This window comes from Gadus morhua, chromosome 18 (assembly GCF_902167405.1).
Source record: "Gadus morhua chromosome 18, gadMor3.0, whole genome shotgun sequence".
NCBI classification, from domain to species: Eukaryota; Metazoa; Chordata; class Actinopteri; order Gadiformes; family Gadidae; genus Gadus; species Gadus morhua.
In genome coordinates this window covers 13,932,799-13,959,547 of record NC_044065.1, presented here as the reverse complement: position 1 = coordinate 13,959,547, position 26,749 = coordinate 13,932,799, and the positions used below count along the sequence as shown (strand labels likewise).

Here is a 26,749-nt window from a genome sequence, read left to right as displayed (position 1 = left end):
CGAACCCTGTACCTTTCGCTGGGAGTTGAACACCCTCACCACTGGGATAGTATCCTGCCTCCCCTTGACGTTCTTTCTAGTCCTTGATCCGTCATTATTGTCATTGGTTAAGGATGAAGGGAAACAGAGAACTTACCCCCATGCTCTGCCCGTCCTCACTGGCCAAGGGCACATTTTTGGATGGCAGGGAGGTGGACTGGCCCGCGGCAAGATCTTTCAGGGAGACTTTTGTAGAGCCAAGGAATCTGACAACATGAAATCACAACATAAGTTATGAATATTCATTGCCGTTCTCCTGAAATACTAAAACACTAACCATGCTCACTCTTCACTCTTCACTCTTTGAGCATAGCCTTGAACCAGTTCAGGTAGTTAGGCATCATTTGCAAATCTCTTCCACTTTTATGCAAAACATTAAAACACATTCTCACCATCTATAACCAGCTCGCTATGATGGAAAATGGTAAACACAGGCGATAAAAAGGCTTACACAAATACAACGCAGACATCCTTGATTACACAAAACAACAAAATATTGTTCACCCTTGTTTCTAATGGTGTGATCAAACCAGCTGAACAGAACATGAGCCAGTTACTAGTGCACAGGCGGCACAGGTGTGTTTGAATTATGTTACCAACAATGGATTGAAACACACTGGCAGAGAGGCAGAGGCAGAGGAGGAAGAGTATGTGCCAGAGTTGATGGCTGAGGAAAAAGAGACCGAGGATGAGGGTTGAAGGATGAGGACAGAGACACAGAGATGGACTGTAATATGGTTCTCATTTAGAGTTTTCTTTGTTCATTTGGGCTTACTGTATTTATTTTATGTAAGTGCTGTATTTTTATGCAAGTTCAAATTACATAATTATTTTTTTTTTATTGCAAAATGTGTTTATGTACAACAAAACATGCTTTAATTGAATGTAGTGTCTAATGATTGCTCTGTGGGCTGTGTGTAGGATCTTGTTTAATTTTTAGTGCAGATTAAATGGTTTGAGAGGACCAAGAGTCAGGGGTTTTGTGAATGGGTGAATGTTTCAAGACATTTGTCTTGGCAATTGTGAAAAGCTGTTATGTACAGATCATGGTTAGGTAATTAAAATGACTTGGAAAAGTTATTGGCAGTCGTAATATTATTTTTGCAGTTACATTGAACATCAGTGGTTGTTAATAATTTGATAACTCTAGCTGATGACATTATGTAGCATACAGAGGAGAGAGAGAGAGAGAGAGAGAGAGAGAGAGAGAGAGAGAGAGAGAGAGAGAGAGAGAGAGAGAGAGAGAGAGAGAGAGAGAGAGAGAGAGAGAGAGAGAGAGAGAGAGAGAGAGAGAGAGAGAGAGAGAGAGAGACTGAAAGAGAGAGACTGAAAGAGAGAGAGAGACAGAGGGACTCCAAGAGCGAGAGAAACAGGAGGAAGAGAATACCCTGTGTGCTTTGTGACATCACCACCACAAATATGGGCCATTGGGTGGAACTCCACCCGTCTCAGAGCTAACAAACCCTGCCCATGGACCTCAGCCAAACACGCCCAGGGACCAAGACTCTGTCCACATCACACAGCCACAGTCCCAACATGTTTCTGGATTGGCATGGTGGGCTCGACCTTGAATCAGAAGATTATCAGCGTTTTCAGGGTTAACTACGTCAGCTGAGTAAAGCTAATGGAATGTACAAGCCATCACCATATACACTCAACTGTATGCTTCTAACGTCCTTCTGTTGAGGAGGGAGGAAGTGTAGTTTTGAACTGTGATCGAGGCTGAGGTGGTTTGGAGGCGGGCATTAACTCAACCACTCTTTGTCATCGAGGTGCATAGAGGGACAGAACCATGCCTGCCTAATGGTTTAACGATCAATTAAAGGACAATCCCAGTGTTGGTGAACAAACCAAACATAGCCATCTCCCCAGGCTTCACTAAATCTTCCGCTGCCACTATCCTTTCTCAAAATCACAACTGATTCTGACCAAGAGCATTTAGCCTTCCCTTGCGTAAACAATAGCAATTTAGTACATTCCTCTTCTGGACCGGTCAGTATGTGCATTGGACCGGTCAGTATGGATTTTGTAAAGAACAGTGACTTGCCATATGAGAAACTCACAAAAGGTCTTGAAGCAAAGACCAAAGTGTGATATTGCTATTGTTTATATTTGTGGTGGGCGCGCCTACTCAATGCTCCTAGGGAGAATAAGCCCAAATAATATTGGTAACGGATGCTTTAGTGAACCCAGGAGAGACAGTTCTGATGGTTTGATCACCCAGACCAGAATAGTTTTTAAGGGTATTTCCCATAGTGTTGGAGGTTCAGGGACTAGGGAGAAGTGGGAGGCTGGAATTGTGACTCCCAAACTGGGTGTCCGATAGCCTGAGGATTCTCTCATGTTGCTGGCATGGAGCAGATGGGAGGCTGAGATACTATTGGGGCCGGTGACTGTATGAAACTGGAATGCAGTCCCATGAATATAATAGACTGGTGGGTGTTTCCCCTTAAGAGTATCTCGGAAACGGTATCCCCTGACTCAAGGGAAATAAATAAATACAATAAATTAAATTAATATTTGGAGGAGAATCAGTAAAGCAGTACAGCTGTCTTTTGTAAATAGTCACATGAAACCGACTTTCAATCTCACTCTTCAGAACATTCAGTGATAATATCTCCTGGGCCTGCCCTGCAGTCAACAAAACGTCTCTGGCACTGCCGTGACTGACAAACAGGGGGAATTTGCATTGTGTCTGACAATTAACAATGAGGCATCAAACCAAGACAAGGATGAGCAGGGGAGCGGACCAGAACATACTTTAGAACCATTGTCAAGCCAACCGAGTCACTATGGCAACCCCTTGTGACGATGACCAATGAGCCTATACTTGCCAGGAAAAACTTCCCCCTGACCACAGGAAATGTTCAGTATGGGCAGAGAAGAATGGAACATAACAACAGTGATATCATCAGAGATACAGACTACAACGTTTTACACCATAAAATTCACAAAGCACAGGCAAATTGGGTCAACGAGGGCAAATTGTGTCAACGATATTCCAAAGCTAATATATTCATGGAATTAAGCAATCTTGACATTTCTAGACTGTGTTACTCTCAAACAGATCAGGGGAGTGGTAAGGGCGAGAAGGGGGAGGGCAAGCACAGGGTGTAACTTTCAACAATGCTTAAATTTCCCCAAGTTGCGTTATAGTGAAGTACCTACCGCTTTCGTCACACAAATGTTTCAAAGAAGGAATATAAAATAGCTTATTTTCAGGCACCAATCCAAGTTTATGTTTTACAGGATGTTAATAACGTTAAAGGTGTGGTGCAGTGTACAGCTGTGAAGTTATCAACCAATATGTCAGAACATGACGTAAACATGACGATTTATGTTAATCACAACATAAATCAATCACTATGATTGGTCCACAACAATACAAACTACGCAGAGACTAAAACTAAAAATGTGCTGGATATTGGGCCATGAGTTAACATATTTATGACATCTGGTGACAGTTGTTTCAGTAATCCAATATCACACAGCGAACTGGTTCCAGTCGTGTGTGAGACGTCGCTGACATGGTCCTTTCAAGAATTTTTTTCATTACTTTGAAATCAATTAGTGGATTAAACAGTTGTAGCTGATCTTTTTAGCCTTAATGTTCTGTTTAGGAAGTGGTAAGGGTGAGGCGAGCCTAATAAGAAGCACATCGTCTGCAAAGTTCTGGTCCTTTCTATCCCAGTGGGAGGAGTGGAATGGAATCTGTCATAATTGATGTCACAGCATAACCGCTTGAAAAGATAAAAACTTGACCAGCTTCTTACAGTGTTTGCTTGTTTGTTTGTTAAATCTGATGCATAAGACTGCTGTGCTGTTAGCCATTAGCTTCGTACCCTTAAGGGTGGATTATTTTTTAAATCTAATCAGAGTTACGTTTTCTGCTCCTTTGCAGTCGCCAAGGCAACAGGGGGGAAGAGGGGGGAACACAATAGTTGCGCTGGAAAATATGAGAGGGAAAGAGAGCGAGAGAGAGGGCAGTCCCTCACTGCTGCCTCTCTCTCTCTCTCTCTCTCTCTCTCTCCAGAGCAGGAGGATGGAGGGAGTCACTGAGCCCAGTGGAAAAGTTTACTAGTTTGACAAAGTCTGGGCTCCTATGCTATTAACACACATCCTCCCCTACACACACATGTCTGCAGCTCTTAAGCGAGGCTAAGGAAGTGGAGCCAAATGGAGAGGCCATTTCAAAACAAACATACAATGCACAAACAAATAGGTCAGCTGTTTGTTTTTACTCATGAGAAGGATTGTGAATTGATTGTTTGATTATTGATTGAATGATCTGGGCCAGCATTGACAGACATTTTACGGTTAGAGCTCTTTGTTTTACAACACGACATGCACATCCTTTACACCTTTAGAGAAAAATGCAGACTGCACATTTCTCTGATGTTGATGAACTCTAGCCATAATAATATAGATCGAATTTCAATGTGGGCTATTCTCTCTCTCTCTCTCTCTCTCTCTCTCTCTCTCTCTCTCTCTCTCTCTCTCTCTCTCTCTCTCTCTCTCTCTCTCTCTCTCTCTCTCTCTCTCTCTCTCTCTCTCTCTCTCTCTCTCTCGCCCACAGAGAATGTTTGCCTTCCCTGTCCCGAATCAGGCCATGGAGCAGCGAAGACAAACAGGGATTTCATCCATTGTGTCAGCCTCCCCTGGAGCAGTGATCCTGCACAAGCGCACACAAGTCCCAGCATGGTGAACTGGCAGGGCGTGGGCGGAATAGAGAGAGACATTGGGAGAATGACAGTGAGAGAGAGAGAGAGAGAGAGAGAGAGAGAGAGAGAGAGAGAGAGAGAGAGAGAGAGAGAGAGAGAGAGAGAGAGAGAGAGAGAGAGAGAGAGAGAGAGAGAGAGAGAGAAACAGACAGGGAGAAGGAGAGAGAGGGGGAGAGAGAGGGAGAGAGAGACACACAGACAGGGAGAATGACAGAGAGGGGGAGAGAGAGAGGGAGAGAGAAAGACGCTATAGAGAGATGGACACATTGGGACAAGCAGGAACCGCACGACTGTTGATCAATATCCTAACTGATTATTTTTGCACTTAAGACACTCATTGCCTCACGGGAGACGAGTCAGTTCAGGAGACAGGGGGTCCTGGGGGTCGTAATTGACAAGCTTTTTGAAATGATAAAATCTTTAAACAACGGCCGTCCCATGAAATTGAAAAAATAAAATGTATTTTGGTTTGTTGTTTTGACCTCGAAAAATGACTTTTGATACAATAATGGGCCTACTATTGTGATACAATTGTGTTACAATAGGGATACTTCAATAGTTGGCTGATGGTGGACAAGGGCACATGCACCCAACTGTAATCTGATCATGCTCTACATTTCCCTCTCTCCCGCAAGGGGGTCACTGGAGACATGGCTGTGTTTCGGCAAGACACCGTTTACACTGTGTTTCAGTGAGGTGTGGTGAACGAGCCACTGTTTCAACACACAAACCTTACAAACGGGTAGTCTCTTTCACAAGGGCCGAAAAACCCTTTACCAACAGGATGAATGTGGGCTTTGGTCGCGTGATGCGTCTTTAGGGCCAAACTTAGTAACGTACTTATCTTTCCCAAGCGTTTCGTAGTCTTTCACAACAACGTCAATGTACGAGGAGGAGTCCAGCGGTATCCCTTTCAGGTCAAACTCGAGCACCTGCGGAGCAGAGATAATATCGATGGATGGGTGATAGATAATCGATAGAAATGTGCATATCGGCGTGTCTGTGTGTGTGTATTTGCGCTGCTAGCGTGTGGATGTTTGTGTGTTTCAATTTACCTCATTCCAGACTGGATTGACTTCACTTTTAACTGTTTTGGTTTTCTTCTTTACATCTGAAAGAAAGTATATTTTGTAAATAAACGAAATAAATAATTAATTGAATGTATGGTAAGGCACTAATTTGGCCTTAAACGTTAGAAACATCGTTAAACCGTCTGTGGTGTGCCTACGTTACCAGGTTATTCATAAATAACATAGCCTATACAACGGCGTGACGGTGTGCCTATGGTAGCCTACCTACCTTATTTAAAGTAAATGATTGGCTTAAAGAATATTCCCAAAGTCCATAATGTAGCTCTATCCATGTAGGCTAAATTCCGTCAGATAATGAAGATCATAATTACAGATCTATAAGTAGACTATTTATCTGAATTTTAAAAAAAACTTTTGAAGGATAAAAAAACTTAACGCTGTCATTTAATGGCCAATGGCAGTTTATCTTACCTTTAAATGTCACAGAAACAATCGGATCCGGACTTCCAAGAGTCTTCTTGGGCAAGGCTTTCGCAGATTCTACCACAACCCGCAACATTTTTATGAAAGATAAATAGAAAAAAAAAAAAGGAAAGGAGGGTCTGTGTGTGTGTCCTAGTTAAAAAATAATTCTAAAGAACTAAAAAGTTATTCTAAAACGCATCCTCACCGCCCATCAAGGCGGCACAGGGGGAAAGTGGAGCAATGGTTTGACTCTCCGCAGACTAATTCAGAGGCGGGTCATGGGAGTGAAATTACAGATTGCACAGTGCTTGTGCTGCTGCTGCTTGGAGTGAGTAGCCCTCCGGATCACAACACTACAGTAGCCTACATCTACACTCAGGCTATACTCTAACCACCTAGGTCCGTATTAAAACCATCTTACCAGATTACTGCTTTTTTCTATATCATTTTCTACCTAAAATCCAATTTATGTTTTCTTTTCTTTTCTTTTCTTTCATGTAATATGTGGATGATTTTGTCCCCATCTAGCGCCCAATAACAGGATGCACTACTGTAACATTTTTGTATGTATGAATCCTACAAATTATACAGTATACCTAGACTACATCTTTGATTACATTATTTTTTACTAAACTTAAACATCCTAATTTAATAATTAATTGTCAATAGTCTACCGTTATTGTTATAATCATGCAAATACAGACTTTTCAATAATATATTTCAGCCGGCCATTAGATGGCGCTAATATACGAACGCATTCTCTGGAGTGCAGGTAGGCGAGGACATCGCCTCTGGCATTATTTACTTAATATTTCCTCATGAGTCATGAACAAATTTCTGATAGAACTTGCAGTTCCTTAAGTGAGCGTGGCTAATAGGTGGACTGTGTCAGCTAGCTACTGGAAATTAACCGCATCCAAATTTCAAAGCGTTTCTATACGCTTAAAAAAGATAACATTGCAATTAGGTTTAGCTATAATACATTTTTAACACATTTGTTCGGAACAAATTCTATAGAGAAACGCCATAGGCCTGTGCAACAGTGTAGGCCAATCTAGAAAGGCCTACATTAGATGTCCCACAGAGGTGACTGCTTCAGGACTTCAGGATTCAAACCAGCAATAAATTGAACAGAGAAAAGATTTGCAACGTGGTGCTCACTAACATTAACAGTTAGGGCATTAGGGACACTTTTCTCCAAAGCGAATAACAATAAGTAGCCAGCCATAAGTGCCAGGCGGACAACTTCCAACGTTTAAAATGTATGTAATCGCTGAAGTTTTAAGTTTTTGTTTTGCAATTAATTCCGTCACGATAATTTATATTAAGTGGAATGGTATAAATGTGATAGATAGATAGGTCTGGATAGATCAATGGACAATGTGAATTATTGATTGATTGAATATAAAGTGCATCTCTCTCTCTCTCTCTCTCTCTCTCTCTCTCTCTCTCTCTCTCTCTCTCTCTCTCTCTCTCTCTCTCTCTCTCTCTCTCTCTCTCTCTCTCTCTCTCTCTCTCTCTCTCTCTCTCTCTCTCTCTCTCTCTCTCTCTCTCTCTCTCTCTCTCTCTCTCTCTCTCTCTCTCTCTCTCTCGGGTGTTAATTCATACTTGAAGTGGCTGGGCATCCGTTGGTTTAATTCTATTTTGGCTTACTGGTTACCCCCTGTCCCCTTGATCATTGCGTCATTTCATCAGCAAGAGGGGAGAACACAGAGTACATTGCTTAACGAGGGCGAGGAGTAGCCCCTAGAGCAGGTGAAGTACTGTGTGTTAATAATTAAATGCTGCGAGGGAACCTGTAATCGGTTGCATAGCAATCGCTAAGCACAACCATAAAGTCTGTATTAAACAGCATGACAAATATACAAAAAGTAATGTTATTTTGATCAAGATCATTTTTAGTTGGGCAATGTTTTGGGTTATTAACTGTCACTATATCGCAGTTGCCTAACAATATGGAAAATAAATGATCCATCCCCATGGAGCCAAGTTGCCTTGGCTTCTTGAAATCATTAACCATGAGGGGAACAACTCCTTGGAGTTGTCTTACTCTGTGACCACCCACAACCCCACCACCACCACTACCGCCACCATCTTCCCAACCAACCAACCGAGATGCGTTTACACTTTTCCTGATGACATTTTTCTTGCAGTCTCTAATCCCCTCTGCATGTCTTCTCAACAATGAGGTGTTGACTCACCCCTCTCTCTCCCTTGGTGTGGTCAAACCTCTTGTGACGGATGGCAAGGACCTGACAGGACATTCCTCCCCCCCCCCCGTCCACCCACCCCCTCGCCCTTTCTGTGCCGGACAGCAGAGCTTTGTGTGCAAATTGTGTTTGTCTGAAAAGACAGCAGAGCAAGGGATTGCGACAAAGGCGATGGGGCTGTAGACTTGGAGGGAGGACACATCAGGTTGGTCTCGCTGGAGTATTTCACCACTGGTGGAGTTTGGGTGTAGGAGGACAAAGGAGAGTGAAGTTACACTTCATGTTCATCTGGAGAAAGCACAACTGTTGTGCCCTAATTTGAGCCAAAACATTTTAGGTAGGACACCTTTGGGACTTCTATTAAAAGGCGTCTAACATGGACCCCTTAAGGAAAAGAAATGATCAGTTTGATGTTTATGAAACCGAGACGCCAAGCCGGATTTCTGGGTAAGCGTGTCTTACTTAATGTGATGTAATTATTTAGCTCAGAATTATCTGTTGGTTCTGAGTTTTTGGCTTCAATTTCAGTAATCACAGAACATGCTTTGCAAAGAATATACCAGAATTAACATTTGTATACTTTCAATGTAAATATATGTAGATAATAAATGTCAAATACATTATCATTCTGTACATTTAGAAATATAAAAAATAAACAATTCATTATTGTGAAATCTGTATAAAATTGGCTATATTTTAAATTTTTAGAGGCAATTTATTTCATAATTTGACTGAATCATTATCTGAACCTGTGATCATTATTGGTGGATTTGATTCAGACATGGACAATCAAGCATGTCCTAATGGACCAGGAACCAGGAAGTGACCTTAGAATGCACGGACATGTGACCTTTTGTTCAGCTAAACGGTCTCCACGGCAACAGGGCCACACAGGAGCTGCTGTGGCCTTTTATATCAAAGCGTAGCTAGCTTTTGGGGGCACTTTAGGGCCAAGACAAACTATCACAGACCCCACACCCACAAACACACACAAACAAACAAACAATTATAAACATAGTCATCAGTCCTTGAATAAATAAATGCATTTCTAATTGATCTTGATGATAAGATATTCAATATTCTAGCTATTGTTTGTACTTTTGTTGATTCTCCACTGGGGAGTGCTGTTCTCCTATGCCGACAGCCCTAAATACTATAAGAGCATAGAGCTTCTAACTTAGTATCTTAAGGGAAAACAGGATGTATTCCCATGATAGAAAGCATACTGATGGAAATCATACAGGGGGCAGTAAACTGTGTAAGGGGGCATGCTAGTGTAACGGCCAGGGTGTCACTTCCCAGCCAAAAGGTACCGGCTTCAATCTCCAAAGACAGCAGTCTACCTATTGGCATTATAGGTTCATGAGACCCTATCTCCCCAGCGGCCCGCAGCGCGGGGGCAGCCTGGCAGAACAGCTAACAGTGGAGAACCTGCATCTCCTGAAAGACGCCTTCGAAAACCACAAGACATCCTCAGACAGGACGTCCCGGCGGAAACCGAGGAAACCCAAGCAGGACGGGGGTCGAGGACTAGAGGAGATAGGAGGACGGGGAATAGAAGCCCCCAGAATCAATTTGGAGGAGTTCCGGACGGTTCTGAGCTCGGTGATTGGTCCAGATGTCAGTGACGGCAGTGTGGAGAGGTTATTCCTCGAGGTATAGTGAAGAGAAAGAGATGTATACCTTTACTGTAACTATAGAAAGGCTACATTTGCATGTCGTTTTCAGGTATATTGGCTTAATATTCCCTCAAAGTGAGATATTTACCGGTGACCAGTGTTTTTTGGTGGAGCTTCCTCGTTTAGGGCTGGAATAAAGAGATATATTTTTTCCATTCAAATCTATCTTTGTTTGAAGGATCCCCTATCGATCATTAAAAAAGGGGATCGAGCTTTTCATGTATACCATGGACGCTTGAAGCTTTAACCCTGTACGTCTCTTGCACAATAGTGTTGACTGTAGTATGTTGGTCATGTTAAGTACAATGACATTCTGTGTTTTATGCAAATGACAGCCAGCCCTATACTCAGTGTCTTGAGTCAGGAAGGATGAAACCATGAACCCTTCAAACCCTCAGAGACATGATTGCTCAGACACTAGACACACAGCACTTGCCATTTGCTCTCTCATTCCCCCGCAGTTGTTCATAACAACATTGCCATGCACATTATCCCAGGGCTCATAGTCACCAGTCGAAAGATTCTGAAATGGCTTGTGATGTCGAATCCCTCCCTCACATCTGCCGGTAAAACAAGGGCCCTTTGAAGTCCTTTCATGGTGTGATGTGTTTTCTCTTCCTCTCTTCAGGTGGATATAGACAGCGAGGGCCTTGTTGACTGGCCCAGGCTCTGCTCCTTTCTGCTGCGTACGTCTGCAGAGAGAGAGAGCTCATCCACGCCTAGGGTCGCCGTAGTAGACGCCTCGCCGCTCATCAAACACTGCCTCCACAACAAGGTAGGTCGTCAGATGTACCCCGTGCACACGTCCATTCACCCCCGTTCATGCCTTGCAGCATGATTGTTCTCCACTCTTGTTTGTGTACTACAGCTACTTCTAGATATGATGTAACGGCTACTAATACCCTCAAGATAGACCCTAATAAACCAATGCCCACCAAAGCACAAGTGCATAAGCTTTGCCTGCGTAATTCCACTAGCACATCCACCATGTGATTTTCCCCTGTGTGCTGCCCTCTTGTGGCGTGCTCTTGGCAATTGCAGCAAGAGACCACTGTGCGGGTAGTCGCTGTCTACCAGCCGGCCTCCCTCCGCTTTATTAGCGTCAGTAAAGGGGGGCGACTGATTGTCTGGAACAGCCGTCTACACATCCTCCAGCACCTTGGTGTGAGTGAAACACACACACACACACACACGCCCACACTCATGGACATATATATATATATATATATATATATATATATATATATATATATATATATATATATATATATATATCCTCAACATGCAAACACAAATATACATCTTTTGACGTGTCGTCTCCAGCTCTGCGGGGACCCTGCAGAGAAGGCCGTAACAAGGGGCAACCGATTCAGAGGCTGGACCACGGATGCTGTGTACATGAGCAATGTCCACAAGGTCGCCATAGCAACCGGATGCAGGGAGCTGCGATTCGTTAACTTCTCAGCGACTGGACTCTCAGAGGAGGTCATCCTCTTTGGTAGGTCTTGTGTAAATGAAGGGGCTTTGTAGATGACCAGATTAAACCTACACATTAACATCTCAATGTCATAATGCACCATGGGGGTGTGGTGTTTTTTTAATCTAGTTTTTCCTTTTTACCCTCAAGGCTTTCATAATGTCCCAACTGCCCTTTGCTACTGGTATGATAAAAAGGTCAGACTTTTTTCTTTGCTCATTAACATTTTGTTAATGTTTTGCAAAAGCTGCAAAATAAATAATAATGCAAATATTTATTGTTGTGTTTGTCCTCCCAGTCTCCGGGGCAGCGCTCTCTTCTCCTTTGGGGCGACGACAAGGGAGGGGTCAACCTGATGTGGTTTCTGAACCCATCCAAGGGCCTGTTTGAGAATCAGCCCGGTGAAGACCCTGCACCCCAGAGGATCTATATGCCGGTATGCTCTCTCGCTCTCTCTCTCTCTCTCTCCTATTAATTCGATTTACATTTAAGTATGCATTCATCATCATTCAACCATTGTCATTCAGGGCTAGTGTGTTCAGTCCAATGGCTGTGAATCCTCTCATTTAACCGACGTGAATCTCCCGCCTTTTCTCTACCGCCGCAGGACCTATCTGACCACAGCAGTCTGGTCACCTACCAGCACATCCCCGAAATCCACAAGGCGGCCATCAACAGGGTCATGTTTGAACCCGAGGCAGAGCTGATCATGACGTCATCAGAGAGCGATGAGACCTCTGTGGTCATCATGCATGCGTCACTCAGGAGGGACCCTTACATCTGGAGGATGGACCAGGTAATACATGGTGGGATTCTGGATGACTAAGTCCATGGCGAGTTGCCTGGCACTTCCTGCTAAATCTCCCAGATGTCGTCCTCAATCTCGAACCCACGTTTCCAAATGTTAATGCTCGACAAGCAGCTGAATCGGTCCGTGAATCTGCTTGGGGACTGAGCAGTGTGTGCGTGTGTCTGTTCACCCAGATTTTACGCTTGTCTGCAATCAGACTGAAGATGGAAATCCAAAGTCTAATTTGTGCAACTATGTTCAACCAAACTGTATTATTCAAATGAAGGTTTCTACAAGATAAATCTCAATGGGGCTGATTTAAGTTGATCGTTTACATTTAAATATAGTCATGTATGCATCTGCCAAATTACTTCATGCAAATGCAAATAATGGCTTGGTTCTGAATGGTTGAGCCAGGTACCACCCACAATGTCTTGAGTGAGGTTGTCGGATTTGGATTGAACTCAAGTTCATGAGAGCAGGGATGGATCAGAGCCTCTGGTCTGGTTGACTCGGAACCAGTTCTGTTGGTTTGGTTGAAGTGGTGAAAAAGTTCTGGCCCTTTCAAAAATAGCCTCGGAAAAAAACGGTCAAAGACCGAGGAGCGACCGCACATGGTTAAAGTGACGTCACCGTGTGGACTGATTGAATCCGGCTGAACTGTAAATCGGTCATGCCAAACATATGAAACCAAATCCAACAGGGTGAATTTTATGAAAGCGCATTTCGGTTTTACGTCCCAATAAACAAACAAGTAAGACTAAGGAGGCGCTCTCCGCAACGGTTTTCCCGCCCAAACAAATGGCGCTAACTCACTTCATATGTCGTTAAAGAACAGGAATCGTTCTTCCTCTCCAAGTACAAACAACCCTATAAAAAACACATTATCCACCATGCGTACTTTTCCATTCCTTAATGAATGCGTTGTGTGAAACTCCCAAGTTGTTGTTGTTGACACGTATCCATCGCCACGCGTTCCTCTTCATACCCTCTAGGGGGTGAGATGTTTCCACTACAGCAGGGGGCTGCGGCTGCTGGTGACGGGGGGCTTTGACACGGCTGTCCGGCTGTGGAACGAGGTGGTGACCGCCCGTCCGGTGGCTGTCCTGCGCGGCCACAGCTCCACCGTCCTGGACGTGGTCCTCTACCAGCCCCGGGGCCAGGTGTTCAGCTACTCCAGGGACGCAGTGAGTCCTATAGAGTATACCTTCAGCTGTACAACCTTGTGGGACAACAGGAGCTACATGTTATCTGGCTAGTCCCTGGTTGGGAAGCCCCTCGCTCCTACATCTGGAGGGGGGCCGTTTCAACCTTGATTATATAATAGGTGAAATGCCATTTGCGCTTTTATTGAGGGCGAGGTACAATACATTGAGTGCATACCTTTTAAGCATGGGTGGTGGGAGTCAAACCACCAACCAAGGCTAACCCTAACCCTAACCGCACAAAAAAACGCTTTACCGCAATTAATGGACATATTGATCTCAACTCGACCCATATAAAACGAGGGCAGACAAATTAATGAAATAAAAAACGTTTCAATCGTGCCTCAAAGTCTGTTAAAATGACCTGGAATTACCTTTCCACAGGAGCTGAAGATATGGGCCATCTCCTCCCACCGCTGCCTGAGAACAGTGCGCCTGCCGTTCCCTTGCTTCCAGCCGGGCCGCTCCCCGGAGCAAAGCAGCTTCCCCTTCCTGTTGGTGGAGGCGGCGCTTCCTGCCAAGGGCCCGCCCCGTCTGCTGGTGGCTTGCAAAGATTACCTGGCTCTGCTGCGATTGGCCGGGGGCCGAGGAGACGACGCGGCGGCGGCGGGACGAGAGGGGGCGGGGCGTGAGGTGAGACACGGACGCCGGGCCGCGCCCATCACTGCCGCCCTGTACAACCCCGGGCTGGGGCAGGTGGCGACCGGGCGCCGTGACTCCTCGCTGGCCGTGTGGGAGGCGGCCACGGGCCGGGCCTGCTTCACCATCCACGGGGCCCACGGAAGGGAGGCCCTCACCTGCATGGCGGTGGACTCCAGCGGCAGGAGGCTGATCACAGGGGCCCGCAACGGCACCGTCAAGGTACGGTTTGCTTCCTCTTCCTCTTCCTCGTGAGCAAGATGAGCGAGGAGACATGGGGACTCATGGACTCGTTCGTGTGTGTGTTTGTGTGTGCGGTCCAACAGGTGTGGGACCTGCTGAACGGCCAGAACCTGCACAAGTTGGAAGCGGTGTCCGCCTCAGAGGTCACCGGGGTCACCTGTCTCCATGGCAACCAGTTACTGACAGTGGGGTGGAGTCTACGGCTGGCGCTGTATGACATCAAAGGTGCCCAGGTGCGTGGTAGGAAGACATGTATGAACGCGTATATATACACATATCTAAATGCATATATAAACTCATATATGAGGGCAAAGGTAAAGTCATGTTGAAATTCTTATAGAAACGCATATATCAACATCATCCCTCAAAATACCCTCACTGTGTGGCTTTTTTCACTGGCTAAATTTCTTAAAAAAATACTTTTTGAACATGTTTTATGGAGTTTTATGCAGACCATGTTAAGCATATTTCAAGATTGTGATTTCCAGCAGGCATGCATATATATCAAGGGCATGTCTCTCCATTTTTCAAATCAATTCCAATCAAATAATCACGAAGAGAAATGGTCAGTCAGACTCCCCTCTACACGCACGCACGCACGCACGCGCGCACGCACGCACGCACACGCACACGCACACACACACACACACACACACACACGCCCTAACACAGAAGCCAATGTTCCAGGTCCAGCCTATAGCAGACCATGTGTCTCTCCGCCAGTATAAACACACATAAACCCTCCAAACCCGAGTTGAGAGTCTCGGTTTGCAGCCCACCAAGTTCACGCATAAAGACACACTGCCCTGTTCCCTTCCCCAGGCTTGCAACGTACAGCGCTATCCTCAGGGCAGACATTCCTTACCTTGAAGACCGCACCAAAAATCTGCCTGCATTAGTGTTTTTACAGTCAGACCTGAGCATTTGTCTTCCCATTTCGGTCCAAGTTCTCCTAAGTCAGCAGTAGTAAGTTTGTTTTTTAAGAAAACTTCTTTGGGCAAGAACACACGTACTGAATTGACCTGGGGGTAAATGATATTGAGGGATGATGTGAAAAATCCAAACATGAGGAGCAGAATCCTAATGAATGCTAGATCTGTCCTACGTCCACCACAAGCCTCTATGCTGCACATATTACTTTACTCCTAAGATCTTAATCTAAATCGTCTCACTTCACACGGGACAAAGAGATGTTTCATACAAGTATTTTGACTTTTGAGAACATTATCCTCACATTTCTTGTATCCATAGCAAGCATCAATAGCTGACAAAAAAAACGTAGGGGCGCTAGACATCACACAGCATGTTGTGGCTGAAACATGATCGTTTCGAACTGCTCTATCTCCAATATCTCGCTGTGTAGGATGTGTACGTGAAGGCTGACATGGCGTGGAAGTCCGAGGGCGTGCATAAGTCGGACATCCTGGCCGTGTGCCCGTGCCCCGCCCTGGGGGTCATTGCCACAGCGAGCTACGATGGAGAGGTGGTGGTCTGGAGGGTGGAGACACAAGGGCCAGTGCAGAGGCTACAGAGGGACTCTCAGACAGGGTGAGCGGACGCTGCCTTTGGGGCAGTTTGGCGCTCGTTTTGACTTGTTTCAAGACCAAAAACATTCCTAACAAACATCAGTTAATCAGTCAACTTTATGCATGACACGTGCATACTATAATATTTGGTTTAGTGTAGCAAAAACTACTAGTGAACGTGCTTGGTCTTGCGGAGCATAATTGTTAGAGCATGTCATTAATAACACCGCCAATGCTAGTGGTTTGTTTTTGTCACATGGTCACCAATGCTAAGAATTTATGAAATACCATATATATTAGAATAGAAGGCACTATGTTTGTCTTACGTTTGTGTACTCTGGTTCAGGGTGGCGCCCCCTGTAGACCACCTGCTGTTTCTGCAGCGCAGGGCGGCTGACAGACAGTGGAGAAACAGAGCCGTGCTGGTCTCCTCGCAGGGGGGCTCTCTGTATTTCTGGAGCCTGTCAGGACACACACAACCGCATGGTGAGTGTGTGTGTGTGTGTGTGTGTGTGTGTGTGTGTGTGTGTGTGTGTGTGTGTGTGTGTGTGTGTGTGTGTGTGTGTTTGTGTGAAGAAGATGAGGGCAACAGTCAGTTCAAATCAAGTTCCAGGTATACTGTTGTGATGTACGGTTCCCTCAGATACATGATTCAAGTCATCTGAGGTGCACACAGACCCCAGTACAGTTAAAATGCCATGCAGAACAATACCTGTTCACCACATTCCTTAAATATAAATTAGGGGTTCAAACAAAAGATGGGTTGAAGGGATGGAGTGATTGGTCAATTGACAAATAGATTAATGATGTCAAATGGTTAATAATGGATATAATGGATGAGTAAAAGATGAACACAGATGGATGAAGGGATGATTGAATGATCGATGCATGGATGTATGATGGATGGGGAGCGTGTCTATGTTCCCCGGGTCCTATGTTCCCCTCTTTGTTTGAGACTGGGGAACATAGGACCCTTTTTTTTAAAAAAGGGTCCTATATTCCCCGCTTTTCCCAAATCGGTCCTATGTTCCCCGATATGTATGTTGTTAGGGTTGCATGCCTGCTGGAAATCACAATCTTGAAATATGCTTAACATGATCTGCATAAAACTCCATAAAACATCTTCAAAAAGTATTTTTTTAAGAAATGTAGCCAGTGAAAAAGCCACACAGTGATGGTATTTTGAGGGATGATGTTGATATATGCGTTTCTATAAGAATTTCAACATGACTTTACCTTTGCACTCATATATGAGTTTATATATGCATTTAGATATGTGTGTATATATACGCGTTCATACATGTCTTCCTACCACGCACCTGGGCACCTTTGATGTCATACAGCGCCAGCCTTAGACTCCACCCCACTGCCTGTTACTTTTTCAACCATTACTGCCAAATTCCGGCCGAGATAACTACCATTGCATGTCTTTACCTTTTGTGGAAGAGGGAGAGACGTCGGAGAACCTGACGCAGTCTATTCATACGCCGGTAAACTAACCCCCGAGAAGCCCAATCCCTACGAGAGTTCCACGCGCTACGGCCATCTGGAGGCGCACAGAGCTTTTGGCCGTGATATTATCATACAATTATATTATATTATATACTATTATATAAAGAGCTCCGGGAGTCCCAAACGGCAACAATCACTTTCTCCTCCATGCTGCAGTTCACCCCGACTGCACTGCACTGAGTTGGCCGGTTGAACGCTGATTGGCTGTTACGTTACACATGTCACTCAGTGGCAACGCTGTTGAACGCCGATTGGCTGTCATCACGCGAATGTCGCGTAAAAAGTTTAAATATTTTTAAAGATTGATAGATTGCGGGGAACATAGGACCCTTTTCCCAGAAAAGGGTCCTATGTTCCCCGCTTTTCCCAAAAAGGGTCCTATGCTCCCCGGTATATATGGCTAGGGGAACATAGGACCCTTTTTGGGAAAAACGGGGAACATAGGACCCGGGGAACATAGGGATGACCCCGATGGATGCATGATAGATGGATGATAGATTGATGGAGGGGCGGATGGATGATGGATGTAATAATGTAAATGGATGCATGGAAAAATGGATCGACTGATGAATGGATGGATGAACGATTCCAATAATGGATCGATAGAAGGACAGACTAAAAGCGACGTGGCTATAAATAACCCTTGATGCTGAGACATGGACGAGACCTGAGGGAAGGGAATGGAGTCTCCTCCCCCTAATCTCCGTGACCCCCAGAGACCGCCAGATTTCACGTTTAATTATCCCTCCGTAAAACGGATTTATAAAGCCCGCTCGCCCGCCCTCCCGCTCGGGGTGAACAGAGGACCCGGCGGCGTGCCAGGGCCATTTCTGGCAGCCCACAGCTATGCTACTCCACTACCCAGCGGCGTTTAGTGGTAGGGGAAACACGCACTGGGGCCACTGTGTGTGAGCATGTGTTTGTGTGTGTGTGTGTGTGTGTGTGTGTGTGTGTGTGTGTGTGTGTGTGTGTGTGTGTGTGTGTGTGTGTGTGTGTGTGTGTGTGTGTGTGTGTGTGTGTGTTTTTGTATATGCGCGTGCATGTCCTTTTGTTTATGCATGCATGAGCCTGTATGGAGTGTGGAGCGTTTGTGTATGTTTTTGTCCGTTTTCGTATGTGTGGATTTCTTTGTCTGGTTGGGAGGAATTTCTGAATTCCACCATGTTACATATGAATAAGAGCAAAGGCCAAATACACACCACAATCTTTTTTCACTAGGTGTTTTCACCAAAATAATTGAATTATTTTTGCGGAAGACCTATCGCTTTAATGAGTCGCAGACGTTTTTTGTTGATGACTGACCGATAAACACTGTGTCTTAAACTTTGCTCTAGTTTCTTCTTACAAAAACAAAGCATAAACACTGTGACAAAACAAACTTTTAGACCGGGGTTATACTGGGAAGCCTGAGGAAAGTCAGTCCTGCACCAAAATGGATGTTCTTCTTAAAACAGTATTTACACTGGCATTAGGTGTGACCATTTATCACATCACTTTTTTCCAACAACAACCACAATAAGTACATAATAGCAACAAACTCACCATTGATAAATGTCTTGGAGGAAATCCTACTCTTCTGTGCAAGGGACTCCTGCAGAATACGGTGTTAGACTCCCAGCCAACCTGTAGGCACCCTGGAGCAAGATGTCTCAATGAATTCACTATGGCTGTTTACAAAACGGTAAATGTTTCCATGTCTCTGTTTACTTCCTGATCCCAGGACAGCTCTGCGGCCCGGGTCGGCCAGGTGAGCGTGTGTTATCCCTGAGCTCTGATCACCGTGACAACAGCGTCCTGGTCTCAGGGGACAGTGCCGGCTGCCTCCAGGTGTGGGATATTTCACACTACGCCCTGGACGTCCTGCAGAAGGTGAGTGTGTGTGTGTGTGTGTGTCTGTGTGTGTGTGTGTGTGTGTGTGTGTGTGTGTGTGTGTGTGTGTGTGTGTGTGTGTGTGTCTGTGTGTCTGTGTGTCTGTCTGTCTGTGTCTGTCTGTGCGTGTGCGTGTGCATGTGTATGTGTATGTGTATATGTGTGTGTGTGTGTAAGAAGTGTGCCCATGGCAGTCTAGTGGTTAGGGTGTCTGTCTCCCAGCTGAAAAACTGCTGAATGTTCGAACCCCGGATGTCCCCCCCAACCTGCTCGTTAATTACAAAGATAAAATGTGGATACGTATGAATAAAACCATCTGCTTACATGATGAAATATGAAATAGTTCAACGGTCACTCCCCCTTCAGCCAGTGGGTGAGCGGCCCCCTCCTCTCCTGCACCGCTGGAGGGCTCACCAGGGGGCGCTGGTCTGCACCGAGGTGTTGGAGCTCCCCCAGGGGCTCTTCATCCTCACCGCCTCCACCGACGGCTCTGCCAGGCTCTGGACGTCCACCGGGACCCCCGTGGGGTGCTTCGGACAGGGGGTGCAGTGGGACGTGGCCCACCCTGCCTACTATGAGCGGTGAGTGACGCGTTGAGTCGGTTTGCTTTGAACATCCCTGATCCAGAGGTACCCTCTCAAAGGGCTCCCCAGGCCCCCATTATAAGACAGCCTCTAACCCCGAAGCCCTCGCAGGCAGAGGTGTCAGGCTGGTGCTTCTCCATTTTCTTAACCGACACACAATTTCTTAAAAACACACACATACGCAAAAAAACTGCTGACTTCAACTGACAAGATGTTCCTTTCAAAGAGTGGAAACTGATGACGCTGATACAGAGCAAATAATCCCCAAAATAATAGTCAAGTCGCTATTTTAAGGCAGTGCAGCGTATAAGAAGTGTTTGTTTCAGTCCAGCCACAAACTAAATAGCATTTGGTCTGTTATGGCCCGCAACCTCAAATTAGTTTGACACCCCTGTTCTAAAAGGTTTTGTGGAAAACCCTCCAAATCCAAGGGAAGAAACAAGCATGTAGCAGGATGAGCGCACACAAGTATAGTTTCTGAAATGAATGACAGGCCTATTTGCAGCAGTCCTATAATTGTGATTCAAACCTGTATTTGTCCTGAAGGACAATTCCAGGCGCTTCAATCTCAAGAGTCCCAGTGAGGCAACCAAGGTACTAACCCGAACCAAATGATTGGTTATATTCCACCCTGTTAATCTTTAATGGATCAGGCATGGGACAAACGTCATGCTTAAGTGTTTACTCATGATGGAAAAATACATCTTGGTGCCAGAGGTAAATACTGCCTCGGTTTTTCATCCAGGCTTTTTTTCCCAGGCATATTTATATATGCCGTCAGGGAGAAACTATTGAGAGAATGATGTTGGAGGGAGGAAACAGAGGGAACAGTTGGATGAGGCAGCCTTGTTACGCGGAGCTGGGATAAAAATGGAGCAAATGTTTGCAGATGAGGATTTTGCTCCGATGGAATGACTGCAGAACAGCCTTACATAGATGTCACTGACTGTGCATAGAGAGATCCATGTTGAACCCATACAATGCATGTGTTGGTCCCCTCAGCGAGAGCGAGGGGGAGATGGGCGAGAGAATGATGGAGGAGGGGAACGAGGAAGGGAGCAATGAAAGTGACCCTACTGGGGGAAGAGCCCCATCCAGGGTGAAAGGTCAAACCTCAAAGCAGGTGAAGGGCCAAGGTCAAACGTCACCGGAGCAGATTGATCACCAAGGTAACCGCCGTTACAGGTGCCTCTGAAGCAAGACACACACACACACACACGTTCGTGCTCACACACACAGATACACAAACACACAGACACACACACACACACACAAACACACACATACACACAGACACATTATTATGCTGAACCCACTAATCTATCTGTCAACCATCTTAAATGTGTGTCTTTTTATCTTTTATCTTTTCTCTTTCTCTCTCTGTCTGTCTGGCTGTCTGTCCGTCTGTCTTTGATCTAGCCCCCTTAGTAATTAATCTTGATGGTATTCTTTGGTGTGTGTGCCCAGTGTTTCATGTACACACAATCACTTGTGCACACAAGCATAGTTGTGTGATGCGTAAAACATGACTTGACAACGCAATTCATATTCAAACAGGGAGGACAGACAATATTTTTTCAATTTGATACTGTTTCAACAACTCTACTGTTATATCAAGTAGAGTTTGAAATGCAATGTTTGGCCCCCGCACAGTTTGACCACATTGCAGGGAGCTGCTGTAGACCATTCTTCACATACTGGAGTTTAAAGTCTGGAACTCAAACTGAGGAACATTCAGACCATGCTCAGCTGCAGAAACTACAGGCCAGAACTTTGGTTTGTGAGTGTGTGAGTTTGTGAGTGTTTATGTCTCTTTGAGAAGTTCACTATACTTTTGTTTGTCTGTTTTGTCCACCTCCCTTAACCAGTTCAAATATGTAATTAGCTGTGCTTCCCTCACATCAACAACAACAACAACAACTTCAAGAAATGCACAGAAATAAACCAAACCTATTTCAATGTTCTTCCTTCCCTCTCCCCCCCACTGCAGCAGCTTCACCTGAACAGACTGATGCTCCACACACAGTGGAGACCCCCAGCCCGCCACAACACCAGGTGGGCCTCGCACTATCCACGCACGCACAGACACAAAAGCACAAACACACACGCACACACCCATGAACACTAAACTAAACGGAAGGTTTTCCTCCTCCAAAACCACCGCCACATGTCTCCATAGCAACGTTTATGTCAGCACCTATTTGAGGACACGGACCGTCGGAGGAGGCGGCGTTTACTGAGCAGCATCGACCTGAACAAACTGTTCCAGGTCGGCGCCACGTGCTCCCCCCACCACGCTCTGGCCCTACAGGTGAGGTCATGATCAATGAAACCCCTCTGCTCCCCCATCTCCTCCTCCTCTCCTCCTCTTTGCTCCTTACCCCCCTCTCCTTCTCTCCTCCTCCTCTCCTAATTTTTGCTCATTACCCCCCTCTCCTTATCTCCCCCTTCTCCTCTTTGCTGCTTAACTCCCTTCTCCTCCTCTCCTCCTCTCCTCCTTCTCCTCTTTGCACCTTAACTCCCTTCTCTTCCTCCTCTCCTTCTTCTCCTCTTTGCTCCTTAACACCCTTCTCCTCCTCTCCTTCTCTCCTCCTCCTCTCCTTATTTTTGCTCATTACCCCCCTCTCCTTCTCTCCTCCTTCTCCTCTTTGCACCTTAACTCCCTTCTCTTCCTCCTCTCCTCCTTCTCCTCTTTGCTCCTTAACCCCCTTCTCCTCCTCTCGTTCTCTCCTCCTCCTCTCCTTATTTTTGCTCATTACCCCCCTCTCCTTCTCTCCTCCTTCTCCTCTTTGCTCCTTAACCCCCTTCTCCTCTCCTCTTTGCTCATTACCCCTCTCTCACCCTCTCCTCCTCTTTACTGCCTTCGGCTGATGTTTCAACAGGTGGGGTCCTACTGAATGTTGACACACATCCTCTTCACTCCCCCCTTCGTCTTCCTCCTCCTCTGCTCCTCCTCCAACCATACGCCCCTCTTCTTCCTCCTACAGGGGGGGGGCGTCTCGGTGGGTCGGGCTGTGTGATCAGTGAACATGTGTGTTTGTGACCTCTACCAAGGTGCCCTCTGGCCAAGACATCCAGCTCCTGACTTTCTTAAGTCAACATATTTAGTTGCAAACACTAGCAGTCTGTATATATAGGTTGTTTATTTTATTTTGGGAGCAACCGGTAGGCCTCTATGAATGCCGTTCTGTGGGCCTCTGTGAGATGAACTGTCTGCAGATTTCTGAAGTAGTGCGCTATACGTAGCTGGAGCCCTGTCAACAACCATCGGAAATAGCTTGCGAAGACGAACTTTGCAATTTGCTGAATGGCAGAGCCATCTTAAAGATATTGTGTGATAATAATAACAACAAAACAACAAGAATAATAATCATCTTGATCCTCATCATTATAATTGACATCATTCATTTAATAATGCAAAGTTAAGGGGCTTTACAGACACACACACAAACATACACAGAACACACACACAGTTTAAACTTTCAGCAGCACACATTTCAAAGCTCGAATCTTAGTATGTCTTTTATTCTCTGCTTATCGTTACAACGTAGTTCCCCATTTTATAGGGAACTACCATTTTATTATCTTTTGTTACAAACCTTTCAATATTTTTTTCAACCTCTAAAACATTTCGGATTGATTGCAGTCTGATTGTCTCACAAACACACACCACCCCCACACACACACACACACACCGGCTTGCACAAGCCCTGTCAAATCACACAGCTGTGTACTTGATATATTGTGTTGTGTGTGTGTGTCTGTTTGGTTTGTTGACGCACAGTGGCAGCTACTGGCATTGATTTAACGCCCGGCCATTACGCGGCTATTGCAAAACAATGAGAACACGTTGGCTCACATCTGCACAGGAGACAACGATTTCGTCTGCGGCATTCCACGGCAGGCGTCCAGATAGCCCACGTGCTCGTGACGGCTGAGTGACTTTTTTAGGGTTCAGGGTATTTCTGTTCTGGGACGTTGTGTGCCTCGCCAGGGATAAAAAAGTAGTTTTCTTTGTACATAGTGTGCTGCCTGCGGTATGAACGAGACTTCTCTCGGATGCCTTTTCTATTCGCTCACATGGTTTCGGTTGAATATTTTGTGTTTATTTTCACATTGTTTCCATAACTCCCCCCTTCCCAATATCCTGAGTTTTTGGGTTTTCAGTTGAGGCAAGGTGTTTTAAAGTAAAACAGTATGTGACGAGGATGGAGGAAAAACATCCAAAATATGTCCAAGAAATATATATTTGTAGAAATATGTTTGCTGCACTTTGATCTATAGTTACAGACATCGGGAGAACATCTATTCTTTAATTTATTGTATACATTTTGTCAAATTAACATTAAAAAAAGGGTTTCTTATTCACCAACTATGTTCATCCATTTATGTGTTACTCCTCTCAACAGGAATGCAAGGAGATGCCCCTCCCTCCAGAATTACCCATAAGCCCCTGGGCGGACAGTCAGAGCCTGAGCCGCGGCGGCGCCAAGATGAGCTGTGAGCGGGAAAATCAAGCTAACCGATGTTGACACCTTTAAATGCTTGAATATAAATAGTGTTTTTAATCAAACATTTATAATGTTCTTGTTCTCCATTGTATTCTTCCTTTTTTGTGTCATTATTTTGAATAAATGAAATGGATGTGCTTTAATATGAATTAACATTCAATGAACTTTCAGGACAAAATGTAAATGCATAATAACTTTATGAATTTTTTTCCTACTTAGTTGTAAAACGTTGATACTTTTTGAAGTACCTTTGGAGCAGTTTGTCTTTACGTTGAGTTCTAAAGCTGAAACAGGAAATGGCTTTTAAATGGTGACGCAATCCATTGGTATTGCAAATAGTGGATGAACAGGATGATGTGCAGAATACTGCTGGTTAAGAAAGGCAGTGTGAGGACATTGGCTATTCAACATTGATAACACAGGCTAAACGTTGTAGACGTTTTTTCAGTTATTCTCCAATCTTTCTTATTCCCTTCCTATTCCCATTGTATACTCTCTCTCCACTGTTCCATCACATACGTATCCGCTCTTCATCCAAGCAACCACTTTAACGATGTGTTGAAATGGATGCTTATATCTTCAATCAAAACGGTCCGTTGGTTTAATCCGGGCCAGGTCATGTCGTAACTCAAGGCCAACATGTCTCCATGCACGGGGCCTGCCACTTAAACATCCCTCCCTTCTCCGGTTCCCAAATAAATGAAGGAAATGGAGACTGGAAAAACTGAGCGATAGGCCCCGGTCAAGGTGACTGTAACCCTTCAAATCAATCATTAATCTATTGTGTCCCAATACAACCATCCTCCCATTTAAATCACCATGTTTGAATTACACAGGTCCGCAAAGAGTACGTTCTGGGTTCGATACCCAAATATTCACAATTTCCCAAAAATACACTCATATTCTCTTGGGATGAGAGTTATACAACTTAATAGTCAATCAACAAGACAGACATCCCATGGGGGTGACCTCATTTCAAATTGGGAGGACACAATGTGCACTCTGGCCGTGTCAGATGTGTTGGGTTATCGGTTATTTGCCTGAATTCATTCAGAGTGTTGTATTTGTATTACAGTTACCCATAGCCCCCTCCTCCTCTGTTTTCTGTGAAGGCATGACATGACATGACAGAACATAATGCCAGAATGCTTTAGATTCTGGTAGATTTTCAGAGTGTTGCCCTTTATTGTCTGGTCAGAACAAGGATGGCTTTGTTCAGTGGAAAATAAGTAATAATTTAGTATTTGGTTGAAAACATATTCATTTTAGAATGGTATGTCTCCTGCCTGACCAAAATATATATTTTGGTCTCACTATTCAACAATCACTTTCAGATCTGTGGTCTAAAAATGATTGAAAACACATTCACATGTGTGACTGTGTGTGCGTGTGCGTGTGCGTGTGCGTGCGTGTGTGTGTGTGTATTTCTGTGTGTGCCCGGATGCAGTTTTCATAACGTGGTTAGGTGGTTGGTTTGTCCAAAAATTGAAGTTAATTTCAAACATGAGTTTCAAACTCCGACAGCCTGTTTCCTCTTTGTAGTCAAATTTGCCTGAGAAAATAACTTTTAGCTCTCTGCCAGAGTTACACACACACATTCACAACCACACACACATTCACACACACCCAAACAGACGACAGATGTTTTAAAATACCACAGTAGAACAACAACGCAGATGCATGCTGGAAAATGCCCTGCCAGGTCCTCAGTCTGGGGCTGCGAGGCGGCTGAACAGCCGACAGGACAGCTTCATAGCATGCACAATTTAGCATTTCCACTCTCTCTGTGGAGTAGGCTCAAACAACGTAGAGCGTGTGTGTGTGGAGTGAGAGCGTATGTAAGTACAGAGAGAGTGTGTGTTTGTGTGAGTGAGAGTGAGACAGAAAATCAGAGAGAGAGATAATAGCACCAGTGCAGCTCTAGGCAGGGAAATTAGTGTGACACACACACACACACACACACATACCAGCCACAGGGACATTCACACCAAGGACACATGTACAGACACTGCATGTGGCTCACACACGCACACGCACACACAAACACACACACTGGAAATTGACTATTAGGATTGACACAAACAAACAAATGGTCCTGGTGAAAGAATTAATCTGTACGCTACACAAACATGCACGCACACCCGCACACAAATGAACATGTTGTGTCAGAGCTATAGTCGAGAACTAGCTGACTTTTATTCAGGTCATCAGTCATAAATACCAGTCGCCTCATTTCTTGCAACAACAA

The 26,749-nt window shown here is 45.0% G+C and overlaps 2 protein-coding genes and 2 long non-coding RNA genes across 12 annotated transcripts in view; 1 reads left to right on the top strand and 3 right to left on the bottom strand.

Annotated features, from left to right (window-relative positions):
• Window positions 1-6,507, bottom strand: part of myof (myoferlin) — a 32,963-nt gene extending 26,456 nt beyond the window's left edge. For 4 of the 6 annotated variants that reach the window (XM_030339359.1, XM_030339361.1, XM_030339362.1 and 1 more), the window contains exons 1-4: window positions 6,263-6,507; window positions 5,816-5,871; window positions 5,601-5,692; window positions 137-245 (exon numbers count right to left, since the gene is read on the bottom strand). In XM_030339359.1, coding sequence (XP_030195219.1) covers window positions 137-245; window positions 5,601-5,692; window positions 5,816-5,871; window positions 6,263-6,350 — 345 coding nt within the window. In that variant the 5' untranslated portion in view covers window positions 6,351-6,507. The remainder of the gene's footprint in view (window positions 1-136; window positions 246-5,600; window positions 5,693-5,815; window positions 5,872-6,262) is intronic. The other 2 variants (XM_030339365.1, XM_030339363.1) reach the window with 1 other exon arrangement.
• Window positions 6,508-8,319: 1,812 nt separating this feature from the next.
• On the top strand, window positions 8,320-24,644 carry LOC115531406 (WD repeat-containing protein on Y chromosome). 4 transcript variants are annotated; one of them, XR_003973883.1, is made up of 19 exons: window positions 8,320-8,913; window positions 9,825-10,122; window positions 10,774-10,920; window positions 11,187-11,309; window positions 11,469-11,643; window positions 11,773-11,819; window positions 11,921-12,058; window positions 12,230-12,418; window positions 13,408-13,599; window positions 14,002-14,478; window positions 14,583-14,732; window positions 15,863-16,047; window positions 16,372-16,511; window positions 19,258-19,406; window positions 19,773-19,987; window positions 20,993-21,159; window positions 21,644-21,778; window positions 21,981-22,045; window positions 22,170-22,235. XR_003973883.1 is itself a non-coding variant. In XM_030340652.1 (19 exons), exons 1-19 carry the CDS (start codon window positions 8,843-8,845, stop codon window positions 24,520-24,522), a joined length of 3,180 nt encoding a protein of 1,059 aa, XP_030196512.1. In that variant the 5' UTR covers window positions 8,322-8,842; the 3' UTR covers window positions 24,523-24,644. The 4 variants fall into 4 exon arrangements, 3 of the variants coding, with proteins under 3 accessions (XP_030196512.1, XP_030196511.1, XP_030196513.1); XM_030340652.1 differs by lacking the exon at window positions 21,644-21,778 and adding an exon at window positions 24,400-24,644 and having other exon boundaries at window positions 8,322-8,913; window positions 21,984-22,045; window positions 22,170-22,301; XM_030340651.1 differs by lacking the exon at window positions 21,644-21,778 and adding an exon at window positions 24,400-24,644 and having other exon boundaries at window positions 8,326-8,913; window positions 22,170-22,301.
• Window positions 13,109-14,132, bottom strand: LOC115531408 (uncharacterized). Its single transcript, XR_003973885.1, has 2 exons — window positions 13,992-14,132; window positions 13,109-13,634 (listed from the first exon to the last, which is right to left on the bottom strand). It is a non-coding gene; the product is annotated as an uncharacterized LOC115531408 (long non-coding RNA).
• On the bottom strand, window positions 15,849-19,378 carry LOC115531407 (uncharacterized). Its single transcript, XR_003973884.1, has 4 exons — window positions 19,245-19,378; window positions 19,080-19,171; window positions 16,352-16,486; window positions 15,849-15,990 (listed from the first exon to the last, which is right to left on the bottom strand). It is a non-coding gene; the product is annotated as an uncharacterized LOC115531407 (long non-coding RNA).
• Window positions 24,645-26,749: the final 2,105 nt, after the last annotated feature.

Bases quoted from the DNA above. Each gene is read 5' to 3' on its own strand.
- LOC115531406 (XM_030340651.1), top strand. From the start codon at position 8,843: ATGGACCCCTTAAGGAAAAGAAATGATCAGTTTGATGTTTATGAAACC. The intron at 8,914-9,824 runs GTAAGCGTGTCT...TTGGCATTATAG, and splicing joins ACGCCAAGCCGGATTTCTGG to GTTCATGAGACCCTATCTCC. The intron at 14,733-15,862 runs GTGCGTGGTAGG...CTCGCTGTGTAG, and splicing joins ATGACATCAAAGGTGCCCAG to GATGTGTACGTGAAGGCTGA.